This window comes from Synchiropus splendidus, chromosome 12 (genome assembly GCF_027744825.2).
Source record: "Synchiropus splendidus isolate RoL2022-P1 chromosome 12, RoL_Sspl_1.0, whole genome shotgun sequence".
NCBI classification, from domain to species: domain Eukaryota; kingdom Metazoa; phylum Chordata; class Actinopteri; order Syngnathiformes; family Callionymidae; genus Synchiropus; species Synchiropus splendidus.
The window spans coordinates 11,959,567-11,975,023 of record NC_071345.1 but is presented as its reverse complement, the minus strand read 5'-3'; the positions used below and the strand labels follow the sequence as shown (position 1 = coordinate 11,975,023).

At 40.1% G+C, this 15,457-nt stretch overlaps 1 protein-coding gene across 2 annotated transcripts; it reads left to right on the top strand.

Annotated features, from left to right (window-relative positions):
- Positions 1-831: 831 nt before the first annotated feature.
- Positions 832-14,401, top strand: cd4-1 (CD4-1 molecule). 2 transcript variants are annotated; one of them, XM_053881248.1, is made up of 10 exons: positions 832-894; positions 8,282-8,342; positions 10,022-10,171; positions 10,238-10,384; positions 10,554-10,805; positions 11,715-12,074; positions 12,615-12,872; positions 13,989-14,083; positions 14,159-14,202; positions 14,280-14,401. In XM_053881248.1, the coding sequence occupies exons 1-10, from the start codon at positions 832-834 to the stop codon at positions 14,323-14,325; spliced, it is 1,476 nt and encodes a 491-aa protein (XP_053737223.1). In that variant the 3' UTR covers positions 14,326-14,401. The 2 variants fall into 2 exon arrangements, with proteins under 2 accessions (XP_053737223.1, XP_053737224.1); XM_053881249.1 differs by lacking the exon at positions 8,282-8,342 and having other exon boundaries at positions 864-894.
- Positions 14,402-15,457: the final 1,056 nt, after the last annotated feature.

Below are 15,457 nucleotides of genomic sequence, written 5' to 3'. Positions count from 1 at the left end.
TTATGACTGATTAAAGTGTAATAAAATGTATTAAAAACTAATTTCATCTGTTTTTTTTTATTTCTTTTGTTGTACCTGCTGAAGGAGAATTATGGGGTTACCTAATGTAACCTGCATTCTCCGAAGTGTGCAAATTGCTCAAAGGTGCTTTCCTATTTTACTTAAAAATGTCGCTTTTCTTTTCTTTATTTAAAGAAGAAACAAACAAACAAAACAAACAATTGTTACGCTTCATTTTTGTTGGCATCAATTCATTTCTCTTCTTCATTTATTTCATTTTCATGACGAACAGTGTCAATAACTAGTTTACATGCGCTTTTAATTCAACTTTATTCACTTATAAAGAAGACAAACAGGATGCCGACAGACACAAATGCTAGAATAAATAAAATATTTATATTTCAGTGACTATGTTCCTCATGATGCTTGTCATTATCATGCCATGAATTATGGCCACTTCAACAACTATATGGATGTTTTCTGAGAAATACAATTTTTAAAAAACTCTTTTCTGCTGTGTGAGCTGAATAATAGACTTTCCCGCTACTAAATTGAATCATTTCTTTTCGCACCTTTAGAGCTGATTATGGAAGCAAATAATTCTTTCTCCTCAAATCATTTATGGCCCGTTCTTTGATGGAAACTCTTATTTGATTCAAGCTGACCTCGCTCTCGCCTCCCCAGTATATAATTGAATCTGCCACTAATGGTATAGTTTTTAAGTACTGGCACTGAAATGCAATTGGCTCCAGCATCTCATTAACCCTGCGTAGGATTCGCAGAGGCATTTCAATGAATACATTTTAAAAGTGCATAAGTTGGTGGCAACAGATGAAGCACTTCCTGTGTGAGCGTCTGGAAAAAGCCAGATGTGTCGGACTCGCCGCGCCTCACGTAAGTAGCTCTGCAAACAAACTGTCCATTATTTCTGATCAGCTGAAGCATTGTTTTTAAAATGCATTATCGATAAAAACAGTCATTTTAAAGAATGACTGTGGCTTTGGCCGCGCTAGTTTAAGTCTAGCTTGTCTCTGTGTTTCATCAGAATCCCTGAATAATTCTATAAAATATTCAGCTTCCATCTCAGTGAGGATTTGCATTTCGGACATTCTTTGTTTTGCGCTGCTGCACTTGACAGCTGAGGAAAGGATCGGAACCAAAAAAAAAAGGAAAATTTAAATCCAGAGGTAGAAATGCTTGGACTTATATCCCAGAAATGACCAAGTATTATAAGGATAAATATATAGAATATATTCATAATATTCATTTAATAATCTTCATTATATACCACAAACAAACACATTTGTGTGGGAAATATAAATAAATAAAACACATCTTATTCAGTGAAGAAAATTGTGATCACAAAACCAATATTATATGGACCAAACTGAACTGTTATAATTTTTGCATGAGCCTTATATTTTACTTTATCACACACATCAAGTGGGACAGTGATGCAATATCGCTCAGACAGACAACAACAACAAAAGGTTGCAATAAGCATTAATATAATCAAACAGTAAATATGATCTTTCATTTTTTAGATAATATTTAACAGTTGAACAATGTAATATTTTATCCATAAGTTTTGTATACTGTTTTAAAAGGTAGTTTTCACTTAACTCAAGAGGTTATTTAGTAAATGCTACTTTAGTTACTCAGTTAAAGTATGCTGTTGCCATGGAAACTTTCAAAGACATAAAGTATAATTTTGAGAAAGATCAGGCTAAATAGGTTACAAATTGCTCACAAGTCATTGGTTCATCTCCAACATGGAAAACAAAATGTAGTTGTGAAGGTAATCCTGAGACACACTGTTTGCAGTCGTCTATAAAAAAAGATCTAGACTCCTCAATGAACTGTCAATGAAAACGAATGATATGATATATCTATATTAAAAAGTCGAGTTAATTCTGAGTCATTTTTGACATTCAAAGCCTCCTACTGCTCGTCCTGGATAAACTCAGTTTTAAATGCGTTTCCTCAGCGGCAGTTTTGGCCTTGCACAGCTGGAGATTGAGAGTTCATATCTCAGAGTGGATTAAAGCTTCTCTTTATTTTCTACTGCTCCAGGGGCAGTGTGCCATCTCTAAAAGCCAATTCAAAACTTTGAACCTAGTTATGGTACTGATGCTGTTGATACGGTTAAAGTTAAGAATGATTTCATTTTGGAACACGTCCAAAGTTATTTATGTACCTTTTTTGAGCTCATAATGCATAAACTAGTGGAGTGACAGTTATAATAACTGGGATTTGAAAAATAATTATAATCATATAATAATCTATCTATCTATCTATCTATCTATCTATCTATCTATCTATCTATCTATCTATCTATCTATCTATCTGTCTGTCTATCTCTCTCTCTCTCTCTCTCTCTCTCTCTCTCTCTCTATATATATATATATATATATATATATATATATATATATATATATATATATATATACGTGTGTGTGTTATGGGATAATTCAAATTCAATATGCAAGAAATAGCAGTGCTCATATGTATTCTGTCTTTCTCCTGGCAGTGTTTCCTTCTTGAGAGAATAATTTCCTTGCTGCTCTGCGGGTGATACCATAACAGACTGGAGGATTGTCTTCATTCCTTCACACACTCGACAGTTTCCCCTCCATCCTGAATTTCCGCTTGACTTGGTATTCCATTAGTGCGAGGCATCAGCTAGAGTCACATGAAAAACACATCAATACAGGGAAAAAACAAAACATCAGTGGATACATTTGTCATTAAGGTTTCTCCAAAGATGGAGGAGACGTTCAGAACGTTGGGGACAGTTTAACATGAGTGCAATTAAAATGCTGCTCTCAGAAGAGTCAGCTACATGACACGTCAGAGCAGTTGGGTTTAGGGTGTAATATCAAACACATGAGTGTGAACTCTTGTTGACACTCAGACATAATGGAATCAAGATATACATCCATACTTCTGGTCATTAACTGTTCAAGATTCTTTTTTACTCCTACACTCACTCAGTCTGACCTATATTACTATGTAAATACCATTACTTGTGTACTGTACTAGCTGTACAATAACTAGAACTTGTACCAGGAATTTACTTCAGCGTTCGTCTTACCTCATTGAAAAGGCTTTCACATCTACTTCAACTACCACCTGTGTAACTGCTAGTGCAACAACTTGTAGATCAGTACTTGGCTACAGATACTAGTGCCTACTTACATATATTACTACTGTTTTTTTTACTTGTAATGCTACTTGGATAGCTCCTTTCTGTTAATTCTCTCATTTATTTATTTTTTATTATTATGATTTTATTATTTATTTATCTATACTACTAGTATCATAAGTGTCACAAAAATATGACATAACTATGTCACAAAGACATAACTATTACTAATAACACCACTGCAGACCTTTTACATCCAGTACTAAACTAACTCTGACCTCATTCTGTATTTTTTGCCACTGCAAATACTACAAGTACTACTACTTATGCTACAATTAAAATTCCATCTCCTACCACTACTTATACTTACACTACTTATTTTACAACTGCTAAACTATTTAACCCTAGTATTATGTTGAACAAAAGGCACAGCTTCAATGTAGACTGTTTGAACATTTAGAAAACACACAGCAATACATATCAATTTCTAAACTATATTTAAGAACGATTTTGTCGCAGTTTTTCACAACTTGCTGCACAACTTCCGTTGCTGGTCAATTTCATCTCACAGAACATGAGCACTGACACGTCCACAATGTTGTGGAAAGTCACCAAGAGCCATTGGGCTGTCTTGCTGTAACTTTGTCACCTCCTCCTTGGCATCAGTGTACACATCACAAGCCCTGCATCTGCAGAATTACGCTGAGAAGTTCCGGCTTATTTCTTCTGACATTGTAAGCTTTCTCATCTGAAGTTCATCTCAGCGCTGAAATGCTGAATTTATAACTTGTGCAACAGCAAATCTTGTCGTGATTTTGATAACATTGGAGGATGGCGCTCTACCTTGGCTTTGGTGCTGTGATGTTCACTATATCACTATCTTTAGATGTCCCCTCTGAGGATGATGTTTCATCTGTGAGAGAGACAACGGTCAGCGCGTCCTCTGTATCCTCATCATTGAATCATCAATTTCATTTTCCTCGGGCTCTGAAGCCTCTTCCTCTGCCCCACTATCCACATTCAATATTGGCACTCATTTTTGGTGTGTTTGTGATGGCGTGAAGAGTGTCAAGAACAAGGGTGAAAAAGCTTCTCCTCGACACACACCTGGGTGTCTGGCAGTTAAAAAACAATAGGCTGTGCAGTCAAAGTCATGTATACAAAAGAGGCATGTTTATTTTGGTTCTAAACAGCTGCTTACCTATAGTACATCAAAGTGTCCGGGTCAAAATGTTTGTACACACGCTGTGCACAGACAGACAGCACTACACATTAAAGTGTACACAGATTTTACTCACTAGTTCATGATGCTATATGAGGAAAAGAAAAAGAAAATCATGAAGAAAAAGAGAAGATCAGTACTTTGTTTTACTCAAAAACCGACAGCCTCTACTGCTGATACTGCTATGACTGGGACAACACATACTACATGGAGACTCCTGTTGGCATAGCTACTACTACCTACTAAGTTTCCAACACCTGCTCACACTACTAGTAGTTTTCAACGCCCAGCATCACTACTACAGTTATAGCACTCATATTTTTAAGATTACTTCCATCTAATTTCTACCTTATCCCTCATAATCATTTCCCTCAGAAATACTCTCTATGAGACATCAAACCGCCGTGAAAGAAAAAGTCTGCTGCTGCCAGATGCTGCCACGACAGTACTATTACCTAATACTACTTATGATATGCTGTAACCCTGCCATCAATACTCGAATGCGAGTGCCACTGATACGTCTTCTGACTTCAGTCTTCTTATTTCCAGCTGTTTCGTTTGAACTTTAACCAAAGAATCTTTAATTATTTTTTTTTATATAATGAAGAACACTTCATGTCAATATCAGTTTAACGGAGATGAATTCTTTCACTGCTCTTCAGTTCATAACTCAGTTTATTGAGCTCAAAATCAGCTCCTGCAACTGCTGCGGCTCAAACATCACCTCCCTTTGGAAAGTTGTGTGTGTCGTGTGGCCCACGTACAATGTGACTGGAACATCTATCACGACACAAACATGTCAGTCAGGATGTACAAGGCTGTGTGAGAGAAGGAAATCCTGCGCGCGTCTAAAAGACCGAGGGATAATGAGGCCAGAGATGCTGGAAATACAGTGAAGCACAGAGTGTTCTTTCCTCTGTTGTTCTTCATCGACACCAGCCTGGTCACGCACTTTCATTGCACTTAAAAATAAATGTATACATTCTTTTCTGCTGAACTGAAACACAGATATACTTGCTCAACAAAGTCTACCCTCAAAATACTATATGAAATATTTTCGACTAATTATTACCACAGAAGTAAATCACAAAATAAAAGTAAAACACTCACCAAATAGGACGAAGGTTAGCTTTTCTCCATTATTCAACTGTTTTAATCTACCTGTTTTTAATTCTTTTTTCAATCTTTTCTGTTTATCCGGATGTTTTAACATGAGACCTGAAAGATCCATTTGAACCAAATTATATCTCAAAAGAAAATAAGCTAAATACCTTCGGATTGTAGTTTAATATTGGCGGTAAAAGTACATTCAGAGCAGCTTTTCAAAATATTTATATTTATTTATTTATTTGTATTGTTCTTCTGGATTTGAAGGTTGACAATGTGAAAAAAAAAAACAGATTTGTTCCAATAAACGTCTTAAAATATGCTCCTGTTCTTACTATTTTAAAGACATGTTTTCAACAGTACTGTACACCCAAGTCTTAAAGTATTTAAAATCTTTTTAAAATTTCTTTATCAATTTTTCATTTTCAAGTTAAAAAAAAACTTTTTAAAAAAATAGCTCAACAGAAACATTGTCTTGAAACCAACATGACTAGCACAACTCAATAAAAATGCTAATGCTAGAAAGGACACTTCCAGCTGCCCATCTTTTATTCTGACTGCTGCTTCTAATTTGTTTCAGAGTTGCCTCTCGTCATATTAATACTTGTTGAATGTCTCAGTGGGACGATTTTCTATCTTGAGCAGGAGAAATAGCACAAAGCCTTTGGGCTTGATTTGTCAAAATTGCTTTGTCGGAATTTGCCGGAGTCACGTTTTGCCCCTCAGGAGGTACAAAACAATAAAGAAATGGATTGTATGAATTAGACTTTTCAAATGTACACTTAACAAGTGAACCGACAATGAACTCGCTAGTTAGAACCTGAATTGCTTTGACTAATGTTGCGCTTAATTCAAAATCGAAAACTACATTTTTAAAATTAGACTGCGTTTATTCTCACTCTGAGAGTTGAGCAGTGAAAAAAAATGTGGAGCCACCGAAGAGCTGTCTTAGGTAAAGGAAGTTTGAGGTTTCACATCCGCCTGCTTCTGTACGACTGCAGCAATGCTTCAACCGCCTTCTCTAAATAGCATGGTAATGTATTTGTATTTCAAACCCACAGTTCCACTGAACCAGGGCAAGCATATTCCTCTTTTTTTTTATTTGGAAAAACAAAATCTGCTCATTATACTGTATAAGTAGATAAGGGAAGTCATTTATAATGTGCATTTCTACCCATATTATAGTTATTATAGTTGCAGAAACATATTTATGATTATTAGATGACCACTATATTATTTTTATATTATTTACAGAAGTCCTTTTGGGCCATGATCCATTCGCCCATCAGAGGCATCCACCAATGCAAAGAGCCCCAAACTTCCCTCTCCAGAAAACAGATCAGTCACTCCCATGTGAACTCAGAGCAGTAATCTCTCCTGGGTCTGACCTTGGGCTTCCTCCCACTTGGACACATCACCAGGTAGTCAAGGAGGAAGCATCCTGTCAAGACACCCTGGTCACTTCTCTGTGTGAAGGAGTCGTGGTTCTGCTTTGAGTCCCTCACGGATGTTAGATCTTCAAACATCCCTAGGCCGAGTCCTGAGTCTCGTTTCCACTGCTTGTTTCTCGTATCCTGTTCCTTCTGTGACCAGAATCTGGTGGCTATATGTGATGGAGAAAACATACTGATGTAGGAAAGATGCAGCTCCCATCAGCAAGTGTCAATGAAGACCACTAATATTCAAGTTGTGTTCCCTGTTGTAGCAAAACAAGGAGCTCCTGTTTTGAATGGAAACATCTTTAAAGCTCTAACTTATATGATTCATATCACCATCCTTCTATGAATATGAATCTGATTTGAAACTTAAAACTGAAAATGTAAAACTGGCTATTACTAAACTTTCAATTAAAACAATGGTAGATGAAGAGCCGACTCCTCCGCTTTTGCTGAGGTCTCTTTTCCCAAACCTGTGAGCATAGCTCTTCGTAGAAGACAGGAAGAGGTGTGAGAGGCGCCGAGGCACAGTGTGGCAGGAGAATCTGAGTAAAATCAGGGCACCGCCACAAGAAACGCTCAGCTGCGTGCAGACTTCACCACAGTTCGCCTCCTCTTCGCCCCGCTGAGACGTTTTACCACCACAGGTCTGCAACGCTGTGACCACCACCAACACACTTTTCCTGCTGAGAGTTTCACTCTGCCAGAATCTCAGAGAAGTCACACGAGGTGACAAAAAAATCCTGTTTTCAATCAATAAATAGATCTTTGTAAATGCCCTTCTATATGGACAATACAGCAGAGGTTTTTCACACAAAAAAATCAGATTTATGATGTGCATGCATCTGAAAATAAAGCTTTGTTTCCAAGCATATACAGGAGAGTTTAAAAATGAAATAAATACATTATTATGAATAATAATAATAATAATAATAATAATAATAATTCATGAGCCATGATCAGCAAGTTTTAAGAATTTTTAAATAAGAAAATATATATTTCTAATGAATGATACAATGTGTATAGACCCTCATAATTTTTATTTATTTATTTAGTTCTCACTGAACAGACATGCTTAATTTTCCAAGTAGACCTTCTACAGTCACTATAAAATTGAGACGTTTCACGCTCACATGGGCGACAGCATGTGACACACCGCAATACAAATTCAGACAAGTCAGATGTGATTCAAATGACTGAACAACATGGGTGTCAAGCTCATTGGCAGTTTTGTAACACATGTCCCAAAGATCACTTCATCTGTTGGTGAAAAATATATCATAATCCTAAAATACACTGTCAGAGCAGTTATGAATCCTGGTTGGATATAACTCAGCTTTTTTATGATTCAATCTCTGTTTTTTTTTACAGGACAAAATGATTTTCCAGGCAAGTGTTGCCATCCTGGTGACTGCGATCACTTCAGTCGCAGGTAAACCCATCTTGTCTTGGCACTTATGTTACTTATGAGTAGCGTGCGGTGAGACGGTGATAAAGTCAGACCTCCTCTAGTGTTTTTCATTTACATATGAAATCATTATGCCACCAGTCATATGAGCACAGTTATGTGGAGGCTCCGTGGCCATGCACCCGACCAGCATGTACAGATGAAAGGTGTCAAAGAATCTGCTTGGAAATGAGAACCGCAATGTATCAATAGACATTAATGGAGTCTGAAGTGGCATTTATCCAAAGGTGCGTTCCATGTGTCTGGGGCTATTAATCTTGGTGATCATTAGTTACCATGGCGATGCAAGAGGGGAAAAATGGTTTTAAAGTTGAAATGGATGCTTCTGTCTGCTCCCAATACTTGCAATTACAGAGGCATTATTCAAAAACACTGAAATACATTTGAAACAGCTTGCTGATATCTTGTACAGTTTCAACTGACTGAGTGTTGTGATGGTTTTTCCAGTCAATGGAGCGCTCCAGTGATGATCCAACACATTAGAGTTCATGTTTAGGGTCATGTTTCTACACTCGCTGCCAAGGCCTCATTTGTTTCAACACATATATCTAAGTGAGAGAATCTGCTTCTGAAAATATGGAAGCCAAGAGACGCATGTGTCTCGACCTACCGTATTTTCCGGACTATAAGCTGCTACTTTTTTCTTGTGGTCTGAACCCTGCGGCTTATACAACGATGTGGCTAATATATGGATTTTTACTAGGGATGCTCCAGTTGATCGGCCACCGATTATGAAAGGCTAGTCCTGGGGTGATCTGTGAATGCCGATCACTGCCTGTCATTGCCAATGACAAAATCCGATCACATCTGACGGCCGGAGCTCTGATGAAGCACCACCCGCTGTTTGTGGTGCGTCCGCTCCTCCCTCCCTGTGACTCGCCGCTCGCTTGGCAACAGCATGTCCACTGTGGAGGTTTTTTTCAGTCTGTCATGTAAAGTTTAAATAAAACACGATATTTAAAACTCCAGCACTTGATGGAGCACAGAGAGTTTTCTGCGCTCATGAAGGTGAAACTGCAGGAACCAGCGGTCACTCGCGGACACTCGCCGGTCTGAGCATGACATTCGGAACTTCCGAACGTAGCCAAGAAATAATCATTAATTTCACAGAGCCAGATGACCATCCTTTCTCGGGTGTTGTTTTAAGAGGGAATCGACCGAATCCGCTGCTGTTTTGTGTGTGTCAGATGCAGCGTTCTTTGGCCACCTAAATCAGAAACTTTTGCAAACGTCCAGAGTGGGAACTTTGGTTGAAGACAGTTGCTTCCGCTGAGTGCTCTCCCTGTCTCGGTCCCTCACTTTTACTGTCTAAAGAGCGTCATGCTCAAATTGCGCTGTTTTCGCCCACGTGTCCGCAGCTCTGCCAACAGAGACGATCTGCTGGAGGGTGAAAACAGTGAATTTTGAACACTTTAAATGCAAATATGATTTGAGGAGTTCATGATTCAAGTTCAGAACATTGATGAGATTGTTTCATGAGTCAGTCTCCATGCTGGACCCTGTTTTGAAAACTAAAACTAGAGGCATTTTCTTCGGCGCAGACAGCACCAGTGCACCCGCAGCTTATAGACCAGTGCGGTACGAAAAAGATCTTCTTCTATGTCTGAATACAACTGTATTTTCTTTCTTATTTATCTCTTCAGGTATTGAGCAGGTGATCTACGCTCAGCTCGACGGCACCGTTGCTCTTGAGCCTCAGCACAAAATGCAAAAATTCAGCGTCCAGACATGGTTCAAAGAAAACACACGAGTTGCAAGAGTTGGCCTTTTCAATCGGCCTAAAACATATACAGGTACTTTGTTGCTATCAGCAGCGTCCCATCAGAGAGCGTGGTGATCACAAATTTCTTCCATTAAAGATGATGGATGGAGATACGTAGTTTCAGAAGGTCAGCTTGTCATCAGAGATATTAAAGAGAGTGATTTTGGAATCTTCAAAGTAATCCAGATTCAACATGTTGAGAAGAAAAACACAACTGAAACAATCATACTCTGCAAAATCAGTGGTAAGTATGATGATCATATTTTGGATTATTTATTTTGGATAGCAAAACATTTTTGCAAATCAAATATTAAATGTGCTGTACTGTACATGATGCTAGACTGTCGATCACTGTTCTGAAAGTTGCTTCTCAACTGATAAACGTTTATGCTCGGTGGATGTGTGTGTGGCAGTGTCTCTGCAGCCTTCTCTTTTGTTGCCGGGAGACATTCTAAGTCTGGCGTGTGATGCCAATACTCCAGCGGGCCATAAGGCACCAGAGATTTATTGGGTAAAACCTCGAGGGACGAAACTTGACAAGGATGCAGGAGTCAGTGGAGGGAGGCTGATGGTGAGAGTCACAAGAGAAGACCACGGTCTGTGGACTTGTGTGCTGAGGAATAACCAGAGGGAAGAGACGGCAGCAGTCGCAGTGAGAGTTCTGGGTGAGTCCTTGAGACGCCAAATCTGATGATGACGGCATGAGGTCTGTCGGGGTTTAGGACCCAGAAGCAGGAGGGGTGACACAGTAGGAGGGCGAGGCAAGACGAGAACAGAACTAGGCATGGAAAAGACTTCACCTTGACTGGACAAGGAAAGGCTATATAGAGACTTGACAAGACAATGACTAGAGCAGACGTGACAAGACTTGGCTTAATTTGCCGAAACGATGGCTTAACTTCACTTGATGGTGACCAGATGAGATTTGACTTGGTCAGACTGCCATTTGACTTGACTTGGAGACCTGATGTGACAGGGCATAATGAAATGATGACTCGACTAGACGAGACTCGACCAGACTGTTACTTGACTTGACATAGAGACATGACCTAATGGGGAAAGATGAGATGATGACTTGACTAGACAAGACAGGACTTAACCCGATTGTAACTTGACATGGAGAATTGACATGACGGGGCAAGACAAGACAATGACATGACTAGATGGGTCTCAACCAGACTGTGCTTGACTTGACATGGAGACTTGACGTGACAGGGCATGACAAAACGATGACTTGACTAGACAGGACTCGACTAGACTGTCGCTTGACTTGATATGGAGACTTGACACAACAGGACATGACAAAATGATGACTTGACTTCAGAGGACTCGACCAGAGTGTCACTTGATTTGCCTTGGACACTGGTGTAGATGTGGCAAGACGAGACAATGACTTGACTAGATGAGACTCGACCACGCTGTTACTTGACGTGGAGACTTGATGTGACAGGGCAAATGATGAATTGACTTGTCGAAGCGTGACAGCTGCTGCCGTTGTCATATAAACATCATCTTAGTTTTCTCAACATTCATCCACTACACTCACACTTTGTTTTTCTCCTCCTGTCACTCAGCCCTCCTGACTCCTGACTCTCAGTACACCTCCGAGTCCTCTCCTTTAACCCTTCCCTGCTCCATCTCTCCTCAAGTCTCTTGGGCTGAACTCAAATCCAAGGATTTCCAGGGAGTTTACTGGCACTTCCTGCCTGCAGCCTCCTCTGGGAGTCCGCAGAGGCTCTTTTCTCTGGAGCGTTCGCTGATCTGGAAGGAAGAAGGAGGCCGGGGACTCCACCCGGCCCAAGAACTCCATCGTGGCTTTTATTCTCTGAGGCGGAAGCGAGGGAGAGCGGATGACGTAGGACTGTACGAGTGCTCCATGGTGTTTGAGGGGGGTGTGACTCTGAGAAGAACCACGCGAGTGGAAGTGCTTCACAGTGAGTTGAAAATCAAAGTCAAATGAAAACGCCTTTGCTCCGGAGTTATCACAGAAACCCAATTTGTATCTTACAGCGGCTTAATTAATATTCCAAACAAACTCTCAGTCATTTCGTTGTCACCACGCCGTCATTTTCATCTCTTCAAACAGCTTTAATGAGACCTCACCGCACTTCTTTGCTGTCAGGGGGCCAACCAGAAATTACGTTTTAATTGGACCCTGTGATTTCAGTATATATAATTGGAATCTGTCATTTTGTCCTTCCTCTTCTCTCCCTCGCAGGGGGACGGAGATACTTGGCTCTGCTTGCTCCAGCAGACGGTTTATTAAACAACATCTGCTGCAGGATGCCGTTGTTTATTAGACGCCACCTGAGTCCTGTCGGAGTTTCCGCGCTCATACATTGAACTTAATGTTGTCATCTGGATCTTTCTTGTTGATTTGGCTTTTAAAAGTTTTCAAAATGATAACTGTTGGCGAGAAGAAAGTTTTGCTCCAGATTGGAAGCCTGAAAAGGTCAATCGCTTTCCTCCAACAGTTACGTCCAGTCCAGCTGCAGGCCTCTACGTCGGCCAGGTGCTGAACTTGAGCTGCAGCATTGGTCGCCCGCTGCTCCCTGGCATGCGGTTCGAGTGGGTCTCCCCAGGCATGTCGTCTCTTCCGCCCCTGCCACGCCACTATTTACCCACATATGTGACTGTTCCTGAGGTGGCCACGGGAGACAGCGGCAGGTGGAGCTGTGAGCTGTGGCAGAACAACACTTACATGACGTCAGCTGAGATGACTCTGACTGTTGGTGAGTCACAAGGAAGAGATTCTATGCTTGTTACTTAAAGAGCATAATATGAGTGAATCATAAACCTTATTGATCACCACACATCTTCACTAGAATCTTGCTCATATTCCGTTGGCTATGTGTCACTGGGCATGACCGCCTTTTTCTGGGGTTCAGAATTTCTTTCTCACGTAAATCTTATTAACGGTCGGTGGATAATGGTTATTGAATATGATCCTGGCGGTTATGCTTCTAGCCTGCCGTGCTACCCTGAGAATCCTGTAATTCATTGCTTCCTGCTAGAATTTCACTAAGATGTGTCAAGTTCTTGCACGACCGTACGATCTGCTGTCTCTAATAATTGAATAATAATCTTCGTATCCCACTGTGGCCTCGATTAAGTTCTCAAAAAGAGCCTGAGATGATCGGCTTCCATGACTTCTGCTACAAAATATATCATGATTTTCTTTGCTATTGCCCTGGCTTCTATCCACCCAGATCTCTCCTCATTCTGGACTGAGGAGTTCTTCAATTTGTTTCCTCATGAAAGCTTTTGGTTTTCATTTCTTTCTTCAGTTTGTTGATCTCTTTGAGTTTGTGTCCTTCATTTTATTAATTTTCTTCTTCATTTGTGCTGTTTCTTAATGTTTTTTTTTATTTGCAGACACTTTTATTTTGAAAGCTTTCTCTCACTTTCTTTTAACTCCCTCCTTATTATGCCAGTTTCTTTCTTCATATCCACTATAGTCTCTTTTTAATCTTCAGATTTGTTCCTTTCAATTCTGTCTTCACCAGTGTCTCCTCCATTTGGCTGATAAACTTCCCTATCCCCATTATTTGCCAACTCCCCCGCTTTATCCTTGATTTTTTTCTTTTCACACTTCCACTTCCAGACAGTCTTTACTCCTTGTGATCTTCTAAAAACATTTACCAAGCACAGCAACTCTTATCTTTCTTATATCTGACCCTCACACTGTCACATAACTTCCCTGTCATTTGGCAAACCCGGCTTCCCACTGAGAGCCTCTGATCTATGATCTGAACTGTGGCATGTGTGGTTGACAACTGAGAGGTTGTTGGGTATTTTCATGTATATACAGGTATTTTGTGTATATTTGTTATTGGCTTTTTGTGCAGAGACGCATTTCACCAAGTGGAAGCTGGTCACCATATGTACCACCTCAGCTACCATCATCATCATCATCATCGTCATGTGCCTCATATACAGACAAGTACGGAAAACTACGTTTAATAATGTGTCAAAAAAGCAAAATATAGAAATTATTTTTATCCGTGATTGATTTCAGAAAAGGCGCAGAGGCGGCTGGAGACGATACTGTCGCTGCAAGCAGTAAGTGTGGGATATTTGTTGTAAACAAACCTGAGGGGCATCGTCGAGAAACAGAAATGCACCTCTTTCTTTTTCAGCCCAAAGATCAGACGACTGATGACAGAGCAAGCAACAGGTTCTTGAACATACCGGTCCGTCATGCTGTTGGTTAGCATTTTTTGTGATTCTATTCGATTATCTGTTTTGCCTTTATTTTCCCAGATGCTTTCATAAATGAAAACAGCGTAACCATGTTCACCTGTACTGAATAAAGACATTCACTGTCCAGCGCGTGTCTGCGTGTACCTGGTGGATCCTCACTTGGGGGGACCAATTCTTGACAAAACAGTAACCTTGTGAGAACTTTATGCAAATGTGGGGACCACTTGGCTGGACCCCACAAATCTAAGCCTCAATTTGAGGATGAAGACATCAAAATAACTAGTGTGAGTGTGGTTCAGAGCCCTGGTTAACGTTAGCAATGTGTTTTGGTGTTTTTAAATTCAGGATGAGAGGGTATGGAAAGCACTATGTCAATGAGAGGTCCTCACAAACATAGTAATACAAATTGATGAGTGTGTGTGTGTGTTTAGCTACAACAGCATGATCGCGAATGTAAATGGCAAAGTAAAAGACTCATCCTGATCTGGAGCACCACAATTGGGATCTTTTTTCCTGACTTCTATCGCATGAAAACAGACATGGAATAGGCAGTGTTAATGGGAATTGTGCATTTACTATACAATATTAATGTTGTTGGAATTGTTTGTGCTACTGATAAAGAAGATATTCACAGATTGAGGAATGCTGAATGAGTGTGTGTGAGAAAGAGAGAAGTTACAGAAGGAATACAATGGCGGGAGGGAAGCAGACATTGGAGGCCTGAGCAGACATGTAACTTGTTGGCGGGTCCACGGTCAGACGGAGGAGGCTGGAAAGGAAGCATCTTCTCCGGGGCTGGATGGAGCTAGTCCCAATAAGAGCCACCTGGATCCGAAGGAAGGGAGTGTTTCATCTGATCGTTGCCATGGTTACGAGGGAGTCAGCGACTGGACTACTTGCTAAGGCTAAGTCAGGTGTGGCTGCTGAATACTGTGTATGTCAGGGAATACATTTCTTGGATGTAACTTGTTGGTTTCTCTGTAGTCATTCTCATGAGAAAATTGACGCGCAGAGATACGTACAATGTGCAGTAAAAAGAAGGAAGAAAAGGGCAATATCTTCTTGAAGAAATGCAGCTAGTTCATCTGATGTGTGTTTTACAGTCTCCTTGAAT

Excerpts from the sequence above, each read along its gene's own strand:
- cd4-1 (XM_053881248.1), top strand. The coding sequence starts at position 832 with ATGAAGCACTTCCTGTGTGAGCGTCTGGAAAAAGCCAGATGTGTCGGA. Across the intron at positions 895-8,281 it reads TCGGACTCGCCGCGCCTCAC|GACAAAATGATTTTCCAGGC; the intron begins GTAAGTAGCTCT and ends TTTTTTTTACAG. Across the intron at positions 8,343-10,021 it reads TGCGATCACTTCAGTCGCAG|GTATTGAGCAGGTGATCTAC; the intron begins GTAAACCCATCT and ends TTATCTCTTCAG.